Genomic DNA, 26,185 nt, shown 5'->3' on the forward strand with positions numbered 1-26,185 from the left:
AACAACATGCTTATGTTTTCAAGGAGGTAAAAACAAATAAGTTTTGATTTTTTAATTGAAACACAAACGCATTTCCTTCCTCTATTCCCTTGGGAACTGGTTATTCAGAGTACTGCCGCTTAGACTTCAATTTCCCACTGGAGAACAAGTACAAAAATAAATTGAAAACACAGATACATAGTCAAGCCTGTGAATTATATGGTGTGCAGTTAATCACTGAGCAACCAAGGACAATAACATTTAATCCTTTTTATGTACAATGTATTTTGTTGGTTCATCTTAATCCTCTAAATTAAAAGTACAAAGAGACTGGCTAAAACAAAAGATTCAATGCAGCACATCGAGAACTACTACTAACGGTTACATTTTGATTTGGAATGCCAAACTCACTTTTTGCCTTTCCAGATCTTGCTCAGGTCTACAGCATTTCTGTTGTAAACATCAAAGTCATCGTAGTCAAAAACGTTTCGTCTCATTGACAGAACCGACTCCTCATCCTGTTTCACCTTCCTAATGAAAGCAAAAGACAGTCAACTGTTAGACTTTGCCTCATGGAATATGACAATCTGCACTTCAGACTACAAAATTATATTAAATATTCCAAGAACAAATTCGGCAACTGATGACTGATTTTAGTTTATTATGGACATATTTTCCATTTAAACACCAGCAAACATTATAAATTCAGAATAATGGAATTTAAATCTTAAATGATAGACAAAAAAATTCGAATGGAAAATCAACTTCTCGGAATATATATATATAAAATAGGGAAAAAACAAAACTGGATTCAGATGCATGACTTTGAGGTGTGAAGAATGTGCAAGCTTAAATCTTGAGATCAATGTGCTATATCCTTGTTTAATTATGTTTACAGCACAAATGAAAGATAAATCACCACCACAAACAATTTTCTGGAACTCCTCACATTAAATAATAGGCATCAAGATAATTTAATTCAAAATATGCAATCTCCATTTCAATGGTATGCCACAGATTTTGAAAATTCCTTTGAAGCTTCAGAAGAATATAGGGCGTATGGGGAAAAGAACAGAGCTTTAAACCAATCCGTATTCTTTTGATTGGCCATATGTCATCACAAAATGACCCAGTGAAAATTTCCCAAAATTATTTGCACGAGAACACCATGTAGCACTGGTTATGGTGAAGCTAAGAATGTTTTTTAAACAATACTGGTACCATGCTACAAATATTATCAGAGTCAACTGATTCAGGTTGACTGACTTATTAATGCAAACGACCGTTGGAGGATCACTGTAGATCAGGAGGCATCTGTGGAGGTAAATATATAGATGATTTGAGTCGGGACCCTTCTTCAGACTAATGCCGTAGAGGGAAGATAGCTGGAAGATTGAGATCTGAGGAAGGGATGGCGTAAAAGTTGATGCGTGATAGATGAATCCAGGCAAAGAGGGGTTGATTGCCAGATGCAGGCAGGAATAACACGATTGAGGCTTTGTGTCTTCAGGAAATATAATGAACCAAAGCATTTTTGCTATTGAGTTAATGAAAGTGTGATTACAGAAGTAAAATATACCAAGTACAGAAATTCCAGTATCTACTAAATGTTTACAAAGGACATTTATTGTCACATACACCAATTGGTGCAGTAAAATTTGAGTTGCCATTTGCAGCACACCAATAAAAATAAAACACATCATTAAAGAAGAATTTAACATTAAACATAAAAACATCCCCCAACAATGGTTCCCACTGTTCACCCCCTGGCCGAGACCTATTTGAGGCCTCCGCAGTTGCTGCAACGGCGGCCCGATGTTTCAGGCCCTCTCGCCGGATGATGGAGCTCCGGCGTCGGAAGAACACTCTTCAGCGGCTTGGAGTGTCTGGAGCGGCCACTTGCTACGGAGACCGCTGCTCCTGAAGTCCACAGGTCGCGCTGGTCGGAGCTCCAGCACTGGCGATCTCGGCGAAAGATCCCTGGCTCTGCGGTGTTCAAAGTCAGCGCCGCCCGCAGCTGGATGCTCCGCAACCACAGCTCCGCAATGTTGGAGCCAGCGGTCTCAGTACTCCAGAGCTTACCACATGGCAGCCCTTGGTAAGGCATCGCCCGCTCCACGATGGTGCTTCAGCGCTGCGTCGCCGCCGAAGCTAAAGATTCTGGCCGGTCCCGGCAGGAAACGCCGCTCCAGTCCAGGTGGTAGGCCGCGAGGAGGGGGCGAAGATGCGGCTCGGAGGAAAGACGCATCTCCGACCAGGTAGGGACTGAGAAAAAAGTTTCCCCCTCCCCCCAAAATAAAAACAAAACAAAACTTGTAACATACTAAAAATTAAAAAAGGGTGAAAGGACGAACAGCTGCAGGCTGGGCAGCCATACTCGACGGCGCCCCCACTGGAAGTTTACTGATATTAATGACAAATGATGAACTAAAAACTGTTTTCAGACAGATTTAAACTGACTACACATAAACACCTGATGATCACATTCACTCTATGAGCTGTATCTAATGAAATATAAAATAAGCAAACACAAGTTGTACACAAGCTTTATTTTTGAATTTGATAGACCTCATGTTCTGGAGTTGGAGAATCAGAAAGACTACAAAACACTAGTCTGGATAGGCAAACACTCTTGTCCGATGCAAAAAAGCTGCCATTTCATTCCCTCCACAGATGCTGCCCAAGCCAACATGTTCCTCCAGCACTTGGTGATTTGCTCAAAATTCCAGCATCTGCTGTTCGTCATCTCCACTTCAATCAATCAATCAATCAATCAGTTTTATTCATCACATACACATATAAATGCAGTGAAAAAAAAAAAAACACACAATACACAATAAGATTTAACACAAACATCCACTCCAGCATTCATCACTGTGGTAGAAGGCACATAGTACAGTCAGTCTAATATATTCAGAAGCTGCTGTGAACAATATTAAATATTCTAGTTCTTGCTAGGACATGAATCATGCCCAGAAGAAAGGTTTCACAGTTGGAAACATATTTGGCCATAAACTATATGTGATCAGATGTTAGGTTGTGCACCAAATGATAACAACTTAAAGTTAAGGTTAAAAATGAATGTACGTCTAAACCAAATCATTCCGAGGGGAACGCCAGTAAAGACCATGGATTTTGGACAGATTCTTTCTTCTGTAGTTCACAGGTTTGAAGAAGAGTCTCGTCCCGAAACGTCACTCATTCCTGACTATCTTCGGTAGAAATCAACATCTGCCGTTCCTTCCTTCACTATAACAAATCTGTTCTTTGCAGGGCATCACTAATTGGATACCAGTACACATCATCTTGGGCTTGCCCAAAAAAACTAGGGATAATTTACTGATCCTTGATAACATAGACAATCAAAACCATAACTATGCACATCAGCACTTAATGGAAGTAAACCACTGGATTTTACCAGCTAGACTTCAGCTCGCATTTGTTCATCTTAATTACCTTGGAAGAGATTGGTCTGTTTTTTGAAGTGAAGGTGGTATTTTATCTTCAAGAATATTATTGATTACTTTTTCTGTGTCATAATTGTATTCTTCCAAACATTCAAGGATGAAGCCTTCCCCAAGGTGTGGTAAAATATCCTTCACTTGAGAAATTAAAGATTCCAGTTCTATTCCTGTCACCTTTGCTGCAGCTGCACCTGCACCCTACGTGTAAAAACAAAATGGAAAAATGCAATTTTAATTTCTACAAGTTAATTTTTTAACATCTGAATCTAAACTACACGAGCATTTACTAAAGCCAAACTAAATTAGATTTTACTGGGCCTTGTTGTCACTGAAATTAAAATTAGATTAAGATTAACTCTTATTAAAATTCAGATGTTATTAAAAATGTAGGTACTATGTCAATTATTATTACAAATTCATAAACACAAATGTATAATGGAAACTAGTAGTTGCACCCCTGCAACAGCAATGCAGACTCTGGCAGGGCGGGTAATTACAGCAGCAGTCATCTATTAAAAATAAAGTAAATTAAAGAAATGAAGGGAATGTCCGTCATAGAGTCAGTCATACAGCGTGGAAACAGGCCAGACGGAATTAGATGGTGAAATAGAGAGATATAGAACAAATGAATTAAAGATATACAAAGAGCAACGATGGCCAAGGAAAGGTGGAGCCCACAATGGTCCATTGTTGGCTGTGGGGTAGGTGATAACTAGTTTGACAGTGAACTCAACAGGTCGACAGTAAAACTAGTACGACGACTAGGGTGGGGGAGGGACGGAGAGAGAGGAGATACATGGTTTACTTGTAGTTTGAGAAATCAATATTCATGCCGCTGGGTTGTAAGCTGTCCAAGCAAAATATGAGATGCTGTTCGTCCAATTTGCATTTCGCCTCACTCAGACAATGGAGGACTGACTACCAGGACAGAGAGGTCAGTATGGGAAGGGGAGGAGGAGTTAAAGTGTTTGGCTACCGGGAGATCACATAGGCCAAGGGGAATTGAGCAAATGTGTTCAACAAAACGATCACCCCGTCTGCGCTTGGTCTCGCCGATATACGAGCGTCCACACCTGGAACAGCGGATACAGTAGATGAGGTTGGAGGAAGTGAACCTCTGGAACAAATGAACCTCTGCCTCACCTGAAAAGACAGTCGGGGCCTTGGACCGAGGGAGGAGGTATAGAGACAGGTATTGCATCTCCTGTGGTTGCAGGGGAAGGTACTTGGGGACGGGGTTGTTTGGGTGGGAAGGGATGAGTTTACCAGGGAGTTGCGGAGGGAACGATCTCTGCGGAAAGTCGAAAGGGGTGGAGATGGGAAGATGTGACTAGTGCTAGGATCCGATTGTAGCTAGCGAAAATGTTGGAGGATCAGGTGTTGTATGCAACTGCTGAAGGGGTGAAAGGTGAGGACTCTCCCTGTTGCGACTGAGGGGAGGGGACGTAAGAGCAGAGCTGCGGGATACCAAGGAGACACGTGCGAGGGCCACATCTATGACAGAAGAGGGGAACCCCACTTCCCTATGGAATGGGGACATCCCGGATGTCCTGGTATGGAACACCTGATCTTGGGCGCAGACATGGCATAGACAGAAGAATTGGGAGTAGGAAATAGATTCTTAGCAAGAGGCAGGGGGGGGAAGAAATGTAGACTAGATAGTTGGAGTCAATAGGTTTATAATAGATGTCAGTCGATAGTCTTATCTGCTGTGATGGAGACAGTGATTTCTAGAAAGGAGAGCGAGTCCCACTGCAAATTGGAGGGGCAAATTGGTCCATGTGAATTTGAGTGCAGGATGGAAATTGGTAGTGAAGTTAATGATGTCCATGAGTTCTGCATGGCTGCAGGAGGTAGCCCCGATGCAGTCATCAATGTAGCGGTGATAGAAATGCTGCATGACCCGCTGAGTTACTCTAGCTTTCTGTGTCCATCTAACAATTAAACGCACTGGACTCTATTTTGATCTGACTCTTAGTTATCGAATAACAATGCAATACTATATTCAGAACAGTTTTTCTTTTCAGCTAATTCTTAATTCATAGATCATATTGTACCAGTTACTTCCCTTCTCTATTTAGCACAGACAGTCCTAAAATAAATTCATAAAGCCATCAAGAGAACTTAAAACTGACTCCATTTGGAACTCACATAGTCATCAGTTTCATATTCTGGCTGTCTAAGGTCTTGGTCCATTTCACCATTTATAGCCGAAACCTGAGAGGCAGCAGATTTACTAGAAATTTGAGAATTTCCAGTGGGAAAGGTAGGTTTAATCCTGCTACAAGCTTCCCAGGCACTGTCAACGGCTTTGATGATGTATGACGTCCTAGTTTCATCACTGTGATTTTTGTTAAGACAAATTAAACTGCAAACTGACATGCATCTTACATTATGTTTAAGAAAACTGCAGATGCTGGAAAAATCGAAGTTAGACAAAAATGCTGGAGAAACTCAGCGGGTGAGGCAGCATCTATGGAGCGAAGGAATAGATGACGTTTCGGGTCGAGACCCTTCTTCAGATGTGGGGGTGGGGGGCGGGAAGAAGAAAGGAAGAGGCGGAGACAGCAGGCTGTGGGAGAGCTCGGAAGGGGAGGGGAAGGAGGGAAAAAGCAAGGACTACCTGAAATTGGAGAAGTCAATGTTCATACTGCTGGGGTGTAAACTGTCCAAGTGAAAAATCAGGTACTGCTCCTCCAATTTGCAGTGGGACTCACTGTGCTTGGTCTCACCGATGTAGAGCAGTTGACACATAGAACAGCAGATGCAATAGATGAGGTTGGAGGAGGTGCAGGTGAACCTCTGCCTCACTTGTTAAGACTACGGATGGAGTTGAGAGGGGAGGTAAAGCGACAAGTGTAGCATTTCCTGTGGTTGCAAGGGAAAGTACCAGGGGAGGGGGTGGTATGGGTCAAATTAACCTGGGTGCAGATGCGGCGCAGACAGAGGTCCACACCTCCGTCTATGCCTCTGCGCCTCCGTCTACGCTGCATCTGCACCCAGGATGATGTGTTCCAAACCAGGGCATTGGAAATGTCCTCATTCTTTAGGAAACGGGGGTTCTCCTCTTTGACTATAGATGAGGCTCTTACCAAAGTCTCCTCTATATCCCATAGCTCCGCTCTCACTCCCCATCCCCCCCACACGTAACAAGGGCAGAGTCCCCCTTGCCCTCACCTTCCACCCCACCAGCCGTCACATACAACCGATAATCCTCCTACATTTTCGCCACCTCCAACGGGATCCAACCTCCTCCAACCTCATCTATTGCATCTGCTGTTCTAGGTGTCAAATGCTCTACATCTGTGAGACCAAGCGCAGGCTTGGCGATCGCTTCGCCCAACACCTCCGCTCAGTTCGCATTAACCAACCTGATCTCCTGGTGGCTCAGCACTTCAATTCCCCCTCCCATTCCGAATCTGACCTTTCTGTCCTGGGCCTCCTCCATGGCCAGAGTGAGTCCCAACTTAAATTGGAGGAGCAGCACCTCATATTTTGCTAGGGCATTTTACACCTCAGCGGTATGAACATTGGCTTCTCCAATTTCAGGTAGTCCTTGCTTGCTCCCTCCTTCCCCTCCCCTTCCTAGCTCTCCCACAGCCTACACTCTCCGCCTCTTCCTGTGTTCTTCCTGCCCCCCCACCCCCACATCAGTCTGAAGGGTCTCGACCCGAAACATCACCTATTCCTTCGCTCCATAGATGCTGCCTCACCCGCTGAGTTTCTCCAGCATTTTTGTCTATCTTGCATCTTACAATAAATAAGACACTTTCAATGGGATTCCATTGCATGCAGAAATAGTTAATCGTTTAGAAAATTGAAGATTTAAAGCTGCACATGCTAATTTCCCCCCAACTGTTTGTCAAGGGTTATGGGAACTCTACAGATAGAAATTCAATTCTGTTGCTTCCCCCACCCATTCCAATAGTGAATTTACCTTCTGTTAAGATAATCCATACACCTCCATTACTACTAACTTAACGACAGCACTCTAAACTACATTAGTATTTTATCTTTCACTACGCAACACAGCTTACAGATATAGATGTTTTCTAGCAAATACCATGACATGGGTTGTTAAAAAAATGCCCAAGAAATAAAGAGTTTTTTAAAATAAATTAACACTAATTCCTTGTTTCCCCATGGCTGTTAAAAATCTAACTGTGCTTCCAACTGCAGTAAATATGCAAGACAATGGGAACATTCAGTCAGTTAACTTTGGTTTGAAGAAGGGTTTCGGCCCGAAACGTTGCCTATTTCCTTCGCTCCATAGATGTTGCTGCACCCGCTGAGTTTCTCCAGCATTTTTGTGTACCTTCGATTTTCCTGCATCTGCAGTTCCTTCTTAAACAGTTAACTTTGGTTTGTTGGGCAGATGTAGTGGAGACCCCAGCTAATGAAAGACTTGCATGAGAGCTCAGATAACAAAAGATAAAATCAACTTATCCCATGCATTAGCTATTAATGTTGAATCTTAATCAGGGTAAAATTCATCCAGTTAGTCATGTCACTGTTCAAAAATACATGATTATTCTTTAGTTAGCATTCTCTAGAATGTTGATTTGTACACACAACCTTAAAGTGCTGGATGTAAAGGGGCTTATGAATCAGATCATGTTGCATACAAATAGCTTCTCATCTGAATTTAAATCATATTTTACCCAGTGGATGTACTCAAAGATGACAGTTCTCAATTACATTATGTTAGAAGCCTATTCTGTACCTCACTCAGCACCAAAATAAGTTCAATCATAAATGTATGAAGAGGAAAGTAATATTTAGAATTACTCTGCCTAAAGACTATTAAAATATTAGAGATTATTGGCAAATCTGTAAAAATAGATGATCTAATTTAGTGGTCCATAAAGGAACATGCTCTTTGCCATTGTTATCAATCTTGCTACAAAATGATGATAAAGTAACAGTTTGTTTCCAACCAGTTGTCATTTAAGCAGCTTATTATGAAGAGTAAAGGATACAGTGCAGGAAATGCCTGTTGCAAAAGGCTGATATCATCAGCCACTGGAAACTGCTCATCATAGTCTGTCAGAAATCTGTGCAAACAATGATAAAATTTGAAGTTGCAACACAATCAAACCTTGCAGACATAGAGACATGAGAAACTGCAGATGGTGGAATCTTAAACAAGAAACAAACAGCAGGAGGAACACAGCGGTTCAGGCAGCATCTGTGGAGAGAATGGACAAATTTCTATTCCATCAGTCTTAAAAATGATTTCAATCTGAAATGTTGTCTGTCCATTCCCACCACAGATGTTGCCTGACCTGCTGAGTTCCTCTGGCACTTTGATTTTTGCCTACTTCAATTGCTTGCAAGAATAAGTTCTGATTCATATAACGGGGATGCTGTTTCTCCCCTTGCTGTTTCTCGGTGCCGATTTCACATAATTCACAATACTAAAAATAAATAACTGACCTGAATCATTTGGTACACTTTGGAATATGCAGCTATTATCAATATCAGAACACTTTTACAAGAATTTCTGCAAATATACTTTTTTGAGCAAAAGTAACAATAACTTTTTCAACGCATGTGTATTTTCCAATCATATTGAAATAATCTAGGTCAGTTGCCAATGGTGTTCACTGGTCTGCAAAATTGTCGGATTTCTTCCAGTTAAGAACAGGTCAGGTATACACTTCATTACAGCTCAGTCATTAATCATCTTAGGCATAAATCAATAGTATAAAAATGCCATGCAACATCTTCCTTCCCTTCTCTTGCAACAACAAAAAACAGTTAAGGTTGTACTTTGCTGGATGTGTAAGCTATGTAGGCAATAAAATTACTTTTCCAAAGGAACACACAGGGACATCCAAGTCCTTCACCTAGAGCTTGGGCTTAAATGCTGTGTGGCATTACATTACAACTGACAATACATTTAAGGGTTCAACTAAGGCAGGTTCGCTTTTCTTCCAAATTAAGATTGCATCTCAAACAACTGCTTTTGAAGCTTTAAGATATGTGATAATCTAAATTACTTGAAAATATCACTATGTCAGAATGCTTTCATATTTGCTAAACATTCTCCAGACTTACCTCTTTTGGTGTAGAAGAGCTGTAAAGATTTGAAGGAAATCTTCTATAAAAGTCAGACTATGCTCAGATCTACACAAAAGGAAAAATAAATTTGTCAAGGACCATCAATAAATTATCGAGAGTACTGTTTGACATTTCTAAAGGTAATTTCATGCAAATTTCCTTATACTAAACTATTTTATTTCATAATTCAAGTACAGTGTCACTTCAACATTAAAATTTAAATTATAAATTATATAATTAAACAATTAGATCAGTATCTTTTCAAATTCAAAAAGTTGAAGGGTGATTATTTAAGGTTTTTTTAAATGTTTATAGGGATCTGATAAGGTAGAGAATCAGATGTAAATTTAAAATTTACATTTGGAGTTCCGCACTTATGGAAAATAGAAGTATAAACTGCAAGACATACATATTTAACTGAAATATACTCAATTGTCTATTCTCATATATGTTCCCACTGATTATTTGCTGTCCCTCTAAAATCTCTAAAGTCTATATAGATTATCATTTTGAGTTTGTTGAATTGAATACATTTTATTAACCAAATATGTTTACATTTGCCTTTGTGATTTGTTCGCAAGTAACACAATATACATTAGACAATTAAAAATAAAACATTATAATTTAAATATGTGAAGAATGAACTAAAATACCAGAACAAAAGGAGGCTACAGACTTTTGGTTATTAAGTAGAGCTACTGCTCGGGGAAAAAAGCTGTTTTTATGTCCGGCTATGGCGGCTTTGACAGTCCGGAGTCGCCTTCCAGAGGGAAGTGCTTCAAAGAGTTTGTGGCCAGGATGAGGGGGGGGGGTCAGAGATGATCTTACCCACTCTCTTCCTGACCCTTGCAGTGTACAGTTCGTCGATGGGGGGGAAGGTTACAGCCACCAACCTCTCGGCTGATCGAATGATGCGCTGCAGCCTCCGGATGTCATGCTTGGTGGCTGAGCCAAACCACACCATGATGGAGAAGGTGAGGACAGACTCTATGATGGCAGTATAAAACTGGACCATCATTGCCTGTGGCAGATTGTGTTTTCTCAGCTGCCGCAGGAAGTACATCCTCCTCTGTTGGGCCTTTTTGACTGTGGAGTCGATGGTGGCCCCCCCATTTAAGGTCCCTGGAGATTATGGTTCCAAGGAACCTAAATGACTCCACAGATTTGACTGTGGTGTTGTTGATGGTGAGTGGGGGAGGGGAGGGGAAGCTCTCCTAAAGTCTACTATCAATTCCACCGTCTTAAGACCATTAAGCTCCAGGTTGTTGCGATGGCACCAGGATGCCAGCTGTGTCACTTCAGTCTGTAGGCAGATTCCTCACCATCCTGGATCAGTCCAATCAGGGTTGTGTCGTCTGTAAACTTGACAGAGGAGTCTGTGAGAGAGTAAAGGAGAGGGGAGAGGGAGAGTACGCAGCCTTGCGGTGCTCCTATACTGAGGGTCTGCTGGTCTGAGATGTGCATTCTCAGCCTCACATGCTGCTTCCTGTCTGTCAGAAAGTTAATGATCCACTGACAGAGGGTTTCAGGCACAGTCAACTGCGAGAGTTTGGAGTGTAGTAGTTCTGGCACAATGGTGTTGAATGCAGAGCTAAAATCCACAAACAAAATCCTTGCATAGGTTCCCTGGCTGTCGAGGTGCTGGAGGATGAAGTGCAGGCCTAGGTTGACTGCATCATCCACTGATCTATTTGCCCGGTATTCAAAACTGCAGGGGGTCCAGGGGGTTTGTGATTTTTTCAGGTGGGCCAGCACAAGTCTTTCCAGGGTCTTCATGATTACAGATTTAATTTCTTTGGAAATAATACAATATGTGCTTTCCCTCTCTCTCCGTCCTGTCCCCACCCCAGTTCTCCGATTAGTTTCACTGGCTGATTAATTTTACTGATTGCATGCCTCGTTGTCACCTTCGCCTCAGCCAACAATGAACCATTCCACATTTCTTTGACCATCTTCTGCTTTGATCAGTCATTTTCACACCTTACCCTTCAGGATCTCTAGTCTGTCTCTCCCCTGGCTCATAGTTAAAGGGTCTTGACCCAAAACATCAACCAGTTCTTCTCTCCAGTGGTGCTGCCTGACCCGCTAGTCTAACAAGACAATACATGTCTTCTGTAGTTATGCCTCAACAAAATATGATGCGATTGACACTCAAACCAATGCATAATAACTAAAACAAACAGCCCTGACCATTGTCTAGTGAACCATGCAAGAAATTGCAACCTTGCAAGAAAATATTCTTCAACATCTTTCAACTTGAAAAGCACGCTTGCCATTCTCTTAACTATGAATGACCACAACAAAAGCTTTCTAAAAATATAATTAAATTAAATTTAAATTTAAATATAAATTAAATTAAATTTGCTGCTTCCACACCCATTTTCTAGTATAGGTTGAAGGCACTTGAAACTAATGATGTGATGAAAAGTTTCAATAATTTTCTTCCTCGAGTGTGAAAGTCTCCTCCACAAATCACTTTGCAATCTGAAGAAAAAGTAAAAAAAATAAAATATTAACACTTTGGGAAATGAGGGGAATTGAAAGAGCAGGGAGAGCAGAAGGATGGGTAATAAAATGATCTGAACTTGAATTAATTCTTCCTTTATACAGTAAATCTGGACTATTATATCTAGGTTTCTATGACATGGTTGATAACAATATTTTCAATAATCTAAGAGTCTAAAAGTGTGGCTCAGTTTACTAGTCTTAAGCACAAGGAGGCCACTGAATAATAAATGCGTATTTTCCTATTTCACTGATTATACCCTCTCTGTGAAGATGAATGCTATTCCTGTGTGGTTTAGATTCATTAAAAAAAATAAAACACCACAAATTGCTGCTGCTCTTTATTCTTCATAAATTAGCTGGCTATGTTGTGCTGGAAGTAAAAAATATTCAGACTTGGCAGCAGGGATGTTTGTTGGATAAGGGCTAAAGCAGGCTATTAGTGCATAGTGGAAGTGGTTAGTACATAAATAACTATAGTATACTTGATCTGCATGGGTCTGCGCAACAGGATATTTCACTAGTCAGTACCATCTCTAATGTAAAATTAATCAAACCGTTAAACTTTAGAGATACAGCATGGAAACAGGCCCTTCGGCCCACCGAGTCTGCATCGATCAATGATCACGCCTTACACTAGCACTATCCCACACACTAGGGACAATTTACAATTTATTTTTACAGAAGCCAATTAACCTACAAATCTGTACGTCTTCGGAGTGTGAGAGAAAACCGGAGCACAGTCACAGGGAGAACATATAAACTCCGCACAGATAGCACCCGCAGTCAGGATCGAACCCGGGTCTCTGGCGCTGTAAGGCAGCAACTCTACCGCTGCGCCACTGAGCTGCCCCAAGAGAAAAGCAAATAAAATGAAATAACCAATTCACAGTCAAACTGATCAATACTGTAGGTTTACTTGGTGAATGGTAATAATCTATCACAGACATCTGATTAATATAAAATAAGGATCAAAACTTAATGTGCCTATAGTTATATGTTGAAGTTGAACATCAGATTTTAGTTCACACTTCCAGCAGTAATTCAAGTCACCAACAGTTCTCTTAGCCAAGTAAGACGGATATTTCTTTGAGATTGTGAGAGTAAAATGTCCAGCCTGTTGATATAAATTTGGCACCGAATTTCATAAAAATTAGAAAGTTGGGAACATTTCAACCCTCCTAGCAAAGGCTGAAGGTGAATAATGGCTCAATAAAATTTAGATAAAGTAAATAGAAAAGAAAAAATTCTGACACAAACCCAAGAGACCTCAAATCCATCACTGAATTAACTTACCCAGTTTCTTCAAATTGCCTCTGTTTAATTGTGTTTTCTAGTTCAGGGATAATTGCTTCATAAAACGAGGCCAATCTGCAAAAAAGAGAATTGTCAAAAAGATATTTCAATATATATTAATTTTTAATTATTTGCAATTGTGTAAAATTATACTTAACTACTCATGCTTACGTGTGCCAATTAATATATTTTGCCACTGAAATAAAACCAAATAATAAAAATTGACACTAGTCTAGCATCACAATGTATTGATGTAATGTGTCATGCCTAATAGAAAATAGGTCTTCATCTGCAGTTTTTGTGGAATAATTTTTTTATTTCAAGTCTCACCTTCCCAAAGGAAGTTGGCATGGTCGAGTTTTAATATGTCATTAACAAGTGTGGCACAGTGGCGCAGAGGTAGAGCTACTGACTTAAAGCTCGAGACCTGGGTTCGATCCTGACTACGATTGCTTGTTTGTACAGAGTTTGCACGTTCTCCCCATGACATGCGTGGGTTTTCTCAGCGATCTTCAGTTTCCTCCCACATTCTAAAAGACATGCAGGTTTGTGGGCTAATTGGCTTGGTATAATTGTAAGTGTTTATAGGATAGTGTGTGTAGGATAGTGTTTATATGTGGGGATTGCTGGCCGGTGTAGACTCGATGGGGCAATGTGTCTCCAAACTAAACTAAAACTAAACAATAGTGAAGCAAAACATTTTCCATCTCATGCAGTGCTTTTTTTAATTATGGTCTGTGCCTGTACAGTACACCGATACCTCTAAAAAAATTAAACGCCTTACTTTGTTCTCTGGCAATGTGACCCATGTGGATTAGTGATGACTACGTGTACCTTTTGGTCTATAAAAAGTTACTGATCCTAAAAACTTACTGATCCTAAAAACTTACTGATCCTAAATATTTTCCCCCAAAGGAAGATGGCACAGTCAAGTTGAAAATGTATTATAAATGATGGTGGACTTGGTGAGATGATGTGGATCATTTCACTTAAGTCCACCATTGTTTAAAAAAAACTTACAAAATGCACATAATTTCACACTTAATACTAATTCTAGCAAAATAACGAGAATAATTCATTAACTTGATCAATTTAAAAAGGGGCAACGATTTAGAGCATGCAAATAATGCAAAGAGAAAAAAGTGTAGATGCATAATTAAAACAGAAAATCCTAGAAACACTCAGTATTTAGGCAAACCTGTAGAGAACGAAAATCAAGAGTTAATATTTCAGATCACTGACCTTGATCGATGTTAGGAAAAAAGAAAAATTCTTGTGAATTACAGCCCAAAAAATGTCTGACACGGTGGCATGCCAAACAACAATTGCAGGAAATGTGAAATTAAAGAGAATGTTGTAAACAGCCAGCCGTCAGGTAGCATACATGGTGGAGAGAAAACCCAAGATAATGTTAGAGGTTGTTAACCTGTAGACAGCTCTGAAACAAACTGGAAATGTTGGTTCTCCAAAATAGTTTGCACCATTCGCTTGTTGTACAGTTAAGTGCCTGGTCAAAAGATAATGCGCTGTTCCCTGTGCTTCAGTTGGTTGTCACTGGGACAATGTGAAAGGCCAAAGGCAGGGAGATTAGAGTGGCAGTGATATGTAGTTTGACGGTGGCAGATGGGGCATCTTTGTCGGTATGAACAGGTTGAGCTGAGGGGCCTGTTGCATGCTGTACGAATCTATGACAAAACAGGAAGTTCAAGATCACCCTTGGCCAACACCAGGAAGGGAGTTTTAGGTCCCTGGATGATGTGAAGGAAATAGGCCAATGTGCACGTTGTACCATCTACAGTCAAATTGGGAATGTGCCACAAGAAAAGAAGAGGGTATTATTTGAAATGAAAGAGTAAAACAAGGAATCGCCAAGTGAGTAATTATTGAGAGATTCTGAAAGAGGAAGGAAATACATGAGAGCTCACATTGGAGGACAAGGACAACCCTTACTTTGGGCAAGAGGAGAAGAGGCAAAATGTAGAGACATGGTTGCGAGCCTTGTCAATCAGGTGGAAGAGCTACATTATGGACATGGAAGTCACCTCAGAGACACAAGTGTGGAAAATGTAGTCTCTCAAACCGTAGCCACATAAACTGGAAATGGAGTCCTTACAGAATGCCTGGCAGAAAGAGGTACATCCCTTCAGACATCAGCAGTATTAAAAAGAACCTCACCACTCTCTCTTAAAGAGCAACATTTACATTACTCTTTTGATATACGCTATCACACACATTTCTTTGTCCTTTAAAATTTTAAATTTGTTCTAAATCTGATGAATGATCATCAACTTATAACTTTAATTTTGAAAATACTGCCTGACCCACTGAGTATTTATGGCATGTTCTGTTTTTATATCATATTTCCAACATCTGCAATCTGTTGCTGTTAGGTTGCATGTATGTGCATGTTGTTTTAAATTAGGAAGGCGTAGCTATTATTTAGATCACAATTCTAATATAATCAAAGTGGTAGACTAGAAAAACAATATGCCGTATGCTTCCATACCTTTGTATATAATCATGCTTTTGGAATATCCGACTAGCTTCAGGAAAAATGTCCAAGAATGCAAACAGCGTAGTGCATGTATCACACAGGTACAGCAAAATATCCTTAAACTCCTACAAGATAAAGAATTTGGCATAACATTATTCATAAGTGTAGTCTGACTGGCTTTACATACCAGGTAAAAATATATTTTCAAAATTATTAAGACCCAAATCCCTAAAAAAGGTCTCCTGACTCAGAAGATACTCGTTTAGTAGATTACCACGTTTACTGTGTGCAACTTAATAGTTACCAAAGTAACAAGTGCAACAATTCTGCTGTTTTATCAATAATTCTGAACAGGCACTGAAATTTCAGCATTTAATATTACGAATATTTTGTAACTGCTTTAAGACTTAACCAGAACTGATAAATGTTACATTTTCATTATTTTTGTTAATCATTGTTTAATTTGGCACATCAACTGTTCTGCCCAAGGCCATAAGAAACTGCAGAGAATTGTGAATGCAGCCCAGTCCATCACATAAACGAGCTCTCCCCAGGACTCCATCGACACTTCACGCTACCTTGGGAGAGAAGTCGACGTAATCAAGAACCACTCACATCCCAGTCACTCTCTTCTCCCCCTGCCCGTTGGCCAGAAGATTCAAAAGTTTGAAAGCACGCACCACCAGATTCAGGAACAGCTTCTTCCCCGTTGTTGCCAGACTCTTGAACGGATTTCTCATATGCCAAGGCTGTATCCCCAATCTTACAACCTACCTAATTGCAGCACTCATACTTTTTTTTAAAAAACTGCACTTTCTTTGTAGCTGTAATGTTATATATTCTGCACTATTAACTGTCTCTTTTGTACTTCTAGACTGTGGGTCGAGGTGCTTTTTCGTTTCATTTAGTGACCCAAATCACGTACCTGTATTTATAGCAGATTGTGTACAAATATTTTAGAAATCATAACTGAAAATGTAACATGAAGAAGGTTAGGGTTAAGGTCAGGGCAGGGGTTGGCAACCTATGGCTCAAGGGCCAGATCCTGCCCGTAACCCGATAACCTCCAGCCTGCAGGCTTATTTTTTTTTCTGAGGACTTCCGTGACAGAGCCGGTGCTATTGGGGTGCTGAAGGCGGACCTGGGTGAAGCTGAGCAGCAGGGGGGGGAAGAGAGAGGGTCAGTCGGTCGGGCTGTCTGCCGGCCGGCCGGTGGCCGCTTTGAGGGGTCGGTCGGGCTGTCAGCCGGCTGGTGTTGCAGCAAGCGAGCGGGTGGACTGACGGAGCTGGTGCTATGGGGTGCTAAAGGCGGCCAGCCGGGCAGTGCTGCTCCCCACCATGTTGACATTCGGTGTAATCATGGTATCGGGTAGGCTGCTGCTGTTGATCCAGAAAGGCATGTTGGCGTTGGTGGACGCGCTGAGCGGCCACACGTACGGAACCCGCAGCCGGTCCAAAAACGGCTCCAGCTCCAGCCGTGGGCAGCTCTGGAAGGGGGGGGCGAGTTAGGATTAGACAATTTCCTCTCAGTGGAAGATGCCTTAGCCTTCCCCCAGCCTGGCACTGCCCCAGTCCCACTATGGCAGCGACCCCTACTCTGCACACTGGCCGTCAGTGGGGTTCAGTGAACTGGGGAACAAACAGGATCTGCCCTCGCCCATTAATTAGGCGGGTTCAGGAGCCGGTGAAACCCAGGACATCTGTGGCAGTCCCGTATTCAATGTTCCCACATCCAGCTATATATTATTGAGCACAAGAAGGCGCTGTTACTTTTTCTAATTAGCTTAATTAATTAGTGTTCCACATTTTGCACTGACGAGTTATGAATCCCTTATCAATGATGTTTCATCCAAATCTGTGCCAAATTTCAAGTAGATACCAGACATGGGTCACGAAAGTTGAAATCTAGAGCCCTGTTATACTTGTGTATTGTATGATCTGCATAGATAGCACGCAAAACAAAGTGTTTCGCAGTATTTCAGTACACATAACAATAAACTAATACTGGTACTATTAATTTATCTAAACAATTTCTTATTGCTTATATAAAACTTACATTCATTCATCTTAATTAAAACATAAGATACACAAGAGATTCCATGTAAAAGATTGCTTTCCATTGACAAAGCTAAAGCATATTTTAGTTATGATTTTTTTTAAATCAATGATGTGAGCAATACCTGCAGAGGCATATCCATGGGCGAAATTTTGGTTTGGCCATCAATCTTTTGTGGGCAATTGAAATGATTTTCCCACATTAAGCCACACTTCACACAGATACTATTGTAAACCTTGACAATAATGAAAAAAATAATAATACATTTAGTTACTAATAAATTTAGTATTTTAACTATAGTAGTTAAATTTAGTAATAAATAATAAATTTAGTAATTCAACTATTTTAAACATGGCAAAGAATCACTATATGAATGACGCATGTGTCTTTCTTGTCTAGCTTGTCTTTTCGTATGTTATCTAATCTTAAGGCCATGTGGTATAAATGTGGAGTGAATTTCAGTGTTGAATGTGTAACACTAATGTCACAGTCTTGTATTCTGAGGCAATTTGGGTAGTTATGGAGTAAATCTCACATAGTTTCATGAATCAGCTTCAACTCCAATCTTGAACTCTATACCCATGGCATCAGTTTAACCCTTTCCATTATTAGAATGTCGAGAAGGAAACTGCTAATGCGTGGTATACATTTCCCAGTGTCAACAACAATGCTCCAGATTGTAAATCACAGACTAGTCTGATCAGTACAAAAACAGTAAATGCATGTCTGTCCACATCAATGGAGCGAGACATAGAATCAAAGTTTCAGGTTGGGGTCCAGAGGCAGAGTCTCCAGCCTGAAACATTGACTATTTTCCACAGAGAGATGTACTCTAGCCTGCTGAGTATTTGCAGCATGTTCTGTTCTTATTTTGGATTTACAGCATTGACAAATAGTTTGACTTTCATTGTTTTAGTACTCGCAGAGCCACGTTAGGAATGTCACAAGTTAGGTGTGTTAGACATTTTCTGGATAAATCACAGCATTTGTAAGATGTTTATCTAAGAAATCACCAAAGGACTGTGTCAGAAGGTGGTAAAGCGGAAATTGATAGCTCCATTTCACATACAATGTCTATAGTTGGAAGAGAGGTGATATTCTTGCCTCCAGTCAGGGTTGGACATGAATTTTTCTCTCTTGGAAACAACATTTGTCATCAACTTTCAGGAAATGCATCTTTATTTTACACTATAAACGTTTGCTTGCATTTTGCCAACTGCAAATTTACAACCTACTAGGATATGTACAAAATGCGTGGAGAAATATTTAAACTATACAGAGGGCACAAATTAGTTTCAATACCTGTAGGATCGTGGGAACTGTTTCATCCAAATCATTAAAATAATTTGGCTGCTGATTAAATATATTCCCTGTGAATAAGAAAAAAAATTAAAGTCGAAAATAAACATGATGAAAATCATTTTAAAGTTTCTTTTCAAAATAAGCTCTACATTTCTTTCAAACTAACCAATCATCTTCTTAAGAAGAGTAGTGTTTCCTTTTCCAAATATTATACACAAGTCAAAGATTTTTGGGATGTCAAAGAGAAAACCGTCATAGATAATTTCTCCAAAAACATTGGGTGTAATGAAGTGTTCCTAATGGAGATATAAAATAGATGAGAAGAAAAAAAATATATATATATTTTCATCTAAACCTACATGTATCAGCCCATCCTAAAAATTAGACAATAGAGCTATTCAGTTCTATATTTCTTTGACAAATTAATCTTTACATAGCTTCAGTAGTGCAACTTCACGTGGCAAAATATAATTAGCATTAAAAATGTAGTGCTTGATTTTGTTGCAGATTGATTATAGATCACCAAAAGCCAGACTACAGCTTAGTCAAATTGCTGCCCAAAGGTTTGTTCATACCTTTTAAATTGTATTCCTTCAACCTTTCTTCACTTCAAAGTGATCGTCTCATTTTAGAAATTATAGTTCTAGTAACACGTGATTCCCCAACATAAGGTGGTACATGCAGTTTTAATACAGCTCTAAATGTAATTATGGTAGGCAAACAAGCTACTATTCTATATCTGACAGGATTTGAGCAACTAACCCTCCAGTTTTCTAACACCTCATACATAGCTATTGATAAAACAAGCACCTTCGCTAGTAGCTCTTCAATTTCTTCCCTAGACCAGGGGTTTATCTACTTGTATGTGTTTTAACACCACTGGTACCTCATCTTCTGTAATGTGGACTCACTCCAAGACATCTCTATTAACTGTCACAAGTTCCCTGGCATTCTTATCCTTCTCCAGGTTGAGTACAACTAATATTACTGTACGTTTAAGATAGATGGGTTATTTGGAAAATATCTCCAAGACTTTGTGAATTTGTTTATTTGTGTGAGAAAGGAATTTTCCATCACACTTAATTTAGGCAGGATTAAGGCAACTTTGTTTTAGATCTCTCAGAAATTTACATGAATGTGGGGGTACAGTTAATGGTATATAGAAACGTCAGTGTGTTTGTACAGCACTGACCCTGTTAAGCAACTAGCCCATTTCCTTTTTGTAGCTGAATGAAACAAGTTTGGAAAGTTATTTATATGAAAATACACTAGTGACAGATAAAGGTACCAGAAGAAAGTTTATGTCTGCTGAGATTCATTTCAGGTTCCAGAAAGTTTTACTTCCCTACCCAAGGCGACAGATTATTAGCATTTGCTTTTGTCTAAAATGTCTGTTACAAGTACATAAAATAATAAAATACAAAGTAGAAATAAAATATTATAGAAAAGATACTTTTGATTTTGAACCGATTTGGTTAAATATCTGTTTTAAATATATTTGATTGAACAATAATAAGCCTGTAAATCTTCAATTGCCTGATATTAATTCTATTTGTTACGTCCTAATATGCCAAAATCAACATTCCATATGGAATAGAAAAACCAACAATTTATTTAAGAAATGAAGTTATGGTACTTTAGACTCCTTGTGAGTGGACATCCTAAGAAAAATCATGAAAACGCTGCGATGGAGGCGTTTTTGCATGTCTGCTATGGCTAGATTTGAATTCTCCAATCCGTCATACTGACGAGGTGTGTAACGCAAGAATGAGTCCAAAGATTTCTGGAGAGTCTCATCGAAAATAACCTAAAAGCAAGCAAAAAAAAAGTTACATTATCACAACAATTACTATCAGTTTATTCCACCACAAATTCTTTGGCTCAAATTTAAAAAAATAAACAATGGTTTTCATGGTATTCCATTGTGCCTTTCAAAACACCTTCCCAAATGCAAGGGCACAATGGGACCATGTGACAAACTTGCAGGGACAGTTTCCATTTTAAATTGCATATATTAATCCATCACCCCATGTGTACAAAAATACAAAAAGACATTCCAAGATGCATCAAACATCCCTCAAACTGTACTTTTCAAGAAGCCTGCAGATTTTTACACAATATGCGTCTACCTCTACAAGTTTTATACAATGTACCGATGACCAAGGCCTTGTTCCCATCAATAAGACCAAAAAATTAGGATCTCCATTACCTTTCTTGATTCGTAAGGGTGTGAAAGATTATGGGGAGAAGACAGGGGAAAGGGTTGAGAGGGAAAATTAGATAATTGAACGGCAGAGTAGATTTGAATGGTCATTTGAAGGACCATTCAAATGGTCTGAATCTACTTCTATGCATTAGGAACTTATGAACATTTATTTAGGGGGACATTTCACTATGAATGGCATTAACTTTCAGGTAGAAAGGAAGTTATATTACCTGGCACCAAAATTTATCATGAGGAAGAGATAGTAACCAATCCAGATCACTGGCAATGAAGTTGGCTCGTTCCAAAAATTCTTCCACCAGAGCTGGCATGTCATCTTGAGGCGGAGGTTTATACAACACAAAGTAACAATCTTCTTTCCTGCTTGGATGCTTTTTTGGGGATGAAATGTTAATTTTTTTGTGTTAAATACAGGCATAATGAAAAGTCATGAATACATTAATTTTACTTAAAAAAAAAAATACAGACTGCATGAGTCACCCTCCATTAATAAATTATCCTTTCATAAACCAACTCTTAGGTAAATCTGCTATATCACCACACAATCAAAAAGATGGTTGGATGGTCCAACCTCTCTTTGTGGAACAAGTCGGTCGATTCCAATTCTCTGTCTCCAAGTTTGGTTAAAACAATCAACCAGTGCTCATGTGAGTTTCCACTAAACTTCAAGCTAGCGAGGTCCAGATGACAGCTCTTTTGCCTAAAAGAGACTTCCCTCAAATCCCGACTTTTGCTCATCAGTTTCCCTCCAGGAACTCCATCAAATCCTACTTTAACTTTCTTTGCTCCAAGGAGAATCACTCCAGCTTCTCTATTCTAACTGCATACCTGAAAATGTCATGTAGGAACAAGGAAAAACAGATGTTGTTTTACAATAAAAGACATAATACTGAGTAGTCAATCAGCAGATTAAGCAACATCTCTGAAAATTTTTTAGGTTGGGTCCCTTAACAGACTGAATTTTTCATATCTGAAACCATGCCTGCATGTTCTTTCCTGTACCTTTCAGGGACCTTCACAATCTGAAGTGCAATGACTAGAATTTTACATAATAGTCAGTTGTAACCCAATCAGTATTTATATACTTTTATATTCTTTTGCTGTGTATTCATATTATTTTGCATCATGTTATCATTACATGAAACATCTGTTGAAAAATCTACTTCCAGTATTGCAGAATGTCTGGATTTATGTTCGGTGTGATGTTTGTATATTACTGTCCACATCATGAACTATAGTATCACTTCCCAAACATTGTTTTCATTGGACATTTAGGCTGTTATGGAGCCTACAACCCACACACAAACAGTTGCTGCCATAATAATAAGCCTGTTTAGGATATCCATCGATGACTCATGGCTTTCCACATTGGAACTACTTGCCTCTCAAATCCAGTTTGAGGTGAGATTTTACTATCCAAATCAGTATTGGGAGGACTCACTTACGGCTACAAGAATGGGTGTGATTGGTGACTGACATAGATTCCAAGCAAAGACGCTAGGTGCTGAAGCAACTTAACAGGTCAGGCAGCATCTCCAGCGAACATGGATAGGTGATGTTTCGGGTCGGGAAATCTGTTCTGAACCGCTGAGTTACTCCAGTGCTTTGTGTTAGATTTTGAAAACCAGCATCTGCAGTTCCTTGTTTCTAGATTATAAGATACACTGTTTTGATTGAGTTGAACTCTAAATAGCAGAGAGAATCAATAGCCAATCAAGAAAGAAGAAAATGCATGATATTTTTCAGAGGTGAAATTGAGTTACAAAGTCAAAAACAGCAAGAAAGGGCAATTGAATTATTGGCACAGTTGCAGATTTCAGGACAGTACTCAAGGATTGATAGTAAGGAGGAAGGATAGGCATTAGAGAACAAATCTGAAATTCTATCAGTCCATGATAGTTTTCTGATAATGGTATGAAGTAACTCACCAATGCTGGTAACTGTTGCGCTTTCCCAGTTTTTTTATCTGGTTGCGAAAGATACATTTGATCTAGAGGCAAAGTTGAGGCCATGATGTATTTTTCCTATGTCAATACACAAACAGAAATCGTCAAAATAAAGTATTTCGAATATTAAACATTAATACATACATTCTTTGATTGTGAATGACAATTTAAGCAAAATAACCCACTGAGAGCCATTATTGATATCCTTATAGCTGATTCTCACGTTGCGAGTTGACACAAGAGGTAACCCGAGTTAAAACTCGTGGTAATAACGTACGATTAACGTACGGAACTCATGGACGCAACTTAGAGATTCATGGCGCTAACGGCAGGTACTCGTGTAACTTGTCGACTCCTGCAAAAACTCAAACATGTTTGAAATTTTCCACGAGTCAATTTTACTCTTGTGGTTAAGAATTGAAACATATTAACTCGTTGTAATAACGTAGTGGCCCGTGCGTTTACCTTAGTGTATCGTGAGTCTACCGTGGGAACTCTTTAACTCAGCGGGCAGGCAGCAGCAGATTGTGGATCCCTTCAGTTTCCCAGCGACAATCACCTGCCATAACGCGAGGGAAATCATGCACTGTTGTTGGTCTCCTTTGCACGTCGGTGATTCTGTTTTTCTCCACTCATTGTTGGCCCTATCTGTCACCACCCCCACCTACACCCCTCTGCTTCCCGGCCATGTGTGTGACCCCTTCCCTCCCCTCTCCAGCTCCCCGCCCATTGCACCGGCGCGGGGGCTTTGCACTGTCTTCACGTCGACGATGCCAGCAGGTCAGTGCCAGTCGCCCCGGGGAGGTCCCAGAGAGGAACACGCTCCCCGTAGGGGCAGAAGCTGATGGTGTGCAAGGTACGTCTTGTTCTTGGGGTGGTGGATGAGCGGGCGCAGCTTGGGCTGTGGGTGAACTGCCACTTGTCGCCGTAGCGGCCCATCGGGGAGCGGATTCCTCTGGAGTTGGAGCGGGGCTGGGCTGGAGTTGCTGTTGGCTGTTGGCCTCTGGGTTCTCCGTGCTTGCAGTGGGCCTGGTGGGCCTGGGGTCGGTGTCCCGTTGGTCCTGACGTCTCCGGCCACACCCCTGGACAGGAGCTGGGACTGGGAACTGTACTGCCCTTGCCCCCTCCCTCTGCAACTGCAAACAACCCCACTATCTTGCTCACCTAACCCCCCACCCCCCCCCCCCCCCCCCCCACCTTTCCCTCCCAACTCCAGTCCCGTTCCGACCCCCTGGGAAACTGAAGGGAACGACTGCCCCGGGGCGACTGGCACTGACCTGCTGGCATCGTCTACGTGAAGACAGTGCAAAGCCCCCGCGCCAGTGCAATGGGCGGGGAGCTGGAGAGGGGAGGGAAGGGGTCACACATATGACCGAGAAGCAGAGGGGTGTAGGTAGGGGTGGTGATAGATAGGGCCAACAATGAGTGGAGAAAGACAGAAACACCGACGTGCAAAGGAGACCTACAACAGTGCATGATCTCTCTCGCGTAATGGCAGGAGATTGTCGCCTGCCCGCTGTTTCTGACGCTAAAGCCTTGGGATCGTTGCCCTTCATGTTGGCGTGGAGGGGGAGGGGGGTATTGTGCTGTTTGATTGCCCCCTACTATCCCAGGGACGGGGAGACACAGCGGCTTTTGAGACTGGTAGGCAATCACTTCCAACGTTCTGCCCACACAGTCAGTACACCTATCCTACACTTGTCTCCCGCACTAAGATCACCCTGCAGAGAATGATCCCAGCCTAACCCAAGAGCCATGTCACCCCAGACAGATTAATGATGCCCCACCCCCCCCCCCCCCCCAACCTCTCTCCATCTCAACTCACGCCTGGGCACCAAAGCAGCTCAGGAGGTGAACCCTGAGCTCCGTCTCACAACAATCTGATGTGCACATCCGTCCACATTCAAAGATTTAATCTCCCGTCTCCCCGCAGTGTGTAGACATGGCAGTAAATTCAATTAAAACATATCAAACAAATTTGTGTTTCAAACAAATCATAAGTATAACTGCTCTGGCACTGGATGGTGTGCATTTTCCCTTTGTAGGTCACATCAATAGATGCGGCCGCGCTGAATTATATCTTTTAAACAAATCCACAGGATGGAGAGGTATTCTTTAACACTGTTGCTTATTAAAACATAACACTGTTGCTTATTAAAACAAACCTTCAATCAGGATTGGCTCAAGAGTAACTCGGGAGACGAACTTGGAACATCGCAGAAATTACAAGTAAACGGCAAACTTGTCATACCCGTGGGAACTCGGTTAAACTCTTGATCATACACTTGCAATCTCGTACACAACCACGAGTCTTTCACTCGGGGTACCTCTTGTCTCAACTCGAAACGTGAGAACCTGCCTTTAAGATACAATGTGTTCACATAAAAGGTTGCCACACATGGATAGATACATGGAAGGGGATGGTTTTGAGGGATATGGAACAAAGTGTATGAAGGGCCCGTTTCTATGCTGAATGACTATTATACATTATCAGTTAAACATTTTGTAGATCCTGCACAAAATTGAAAACAATCGGTAATAAAGTTGCATAAAAGATGGTCCTGTAATATTAATCAAAAGCTTACTATGTGCAGACTAAGGAATATTGACACCCTGTTAAACTGCCGTGTGTTTTCAGACCCAGAGCTTTTCCCCCCAAAGCGCTGCAAGTTCTGCACCTCGGGTCAAAAGGGGATCAAAACAAAAGTTGTTTCTCCCCCCTTTATAAATTAACCACAGATAAATTATCTCACATTGGAACGTGTTCGTCTAAATCCCGAAGTACTGAAGGTACTATCGTATATGAAGGTAGACAAATCTCAAGGGCCTGATCAAATCCGAGGACATTGTGGGAAAC

The 26,185-nt window shown here is 40.7% G+C and overlaps 1 protein-coding gene across 2 annotated transcripts in view; it reads right to left on the reverse strand.

Annotated features, from left to right (window-relative positions):
- Positions 1-26,185, reverse strand: part of ascc2 (activating signal cointegrator 1 complex subunit 2) — a 52,003-nt gene that overhangs the window by 13,692 nt on the left and 12,126 nt on the right. For both annotated transcript variants that reach the window (XM_055655648.1, XM_055655649.1), the window contains exons 2-15: positions 23,311-23,406; positions 21,595-21,753; positions 20,795-20,965; positions 19,325-19,454; positions 19,159-19,226; positions 17,981-18,091; positions 15,814-15,926; positions 13,308-13,382; positions 11,883-11,990; positions 9,504-9,572; positions 8,423-8,497; positions 5,595-5,784; positions 3,436-3,641; positions 391-510 (exon numbers count right to left, since the gene is read on the reverse strand). In XM_055655648.1, coding sequence (XP_055511623.1) covers positions 391-510; positions 3,436-3,641; positions 5,595-5,784; positions 8,423-8,497; positions 9,504-9,572; positions 11,883-11,990; positions 13,308-13,382; positions 15,814-15,926; positions 17,981-18,091; positions 19,159-19,226; positions 19,325-19,454; positions 20,795-20,965; positions 21,595-21,753; positions 23,311-23,394 — 1,679 coding nt within the window. In that variant the 5' untranslated portion in view covers positions 23,395-23,406. The remainder of the gene's footprint in view (positions 1-390; positions 511-3,435; positions 3,642-5,594; positions 5,785-8,422; positions 8,498-9,503; positions 9,573-11,882; positions 11,991-13,307; positions 13,383-15,813; positions 15,927-17,980; positions 18,092-19,158; positions 19,227-19,324; positions 19,455-20,794; positions 20,966-21,594; positions 21,754-23,310; positions 23,407-26,185) is intronic.

The sequence above is a fragment of the Leucoraja erinacea genome, chromosome 25 (genome assembly GCF_028641065.1).
Source record: "Leucoraja erinacea ecotype New England chromosome 25, Leri_hhj_1, whole genome shotgun sequence".
In the NCBI taxonomy this organism is placed as follows: domain Eukaryota; kingdom Metazoa; phylum Chordata; class Chondrichthyes; order Rajiformes; family Rajidae; genus Leucoraja; species Leucoraja erinaceus.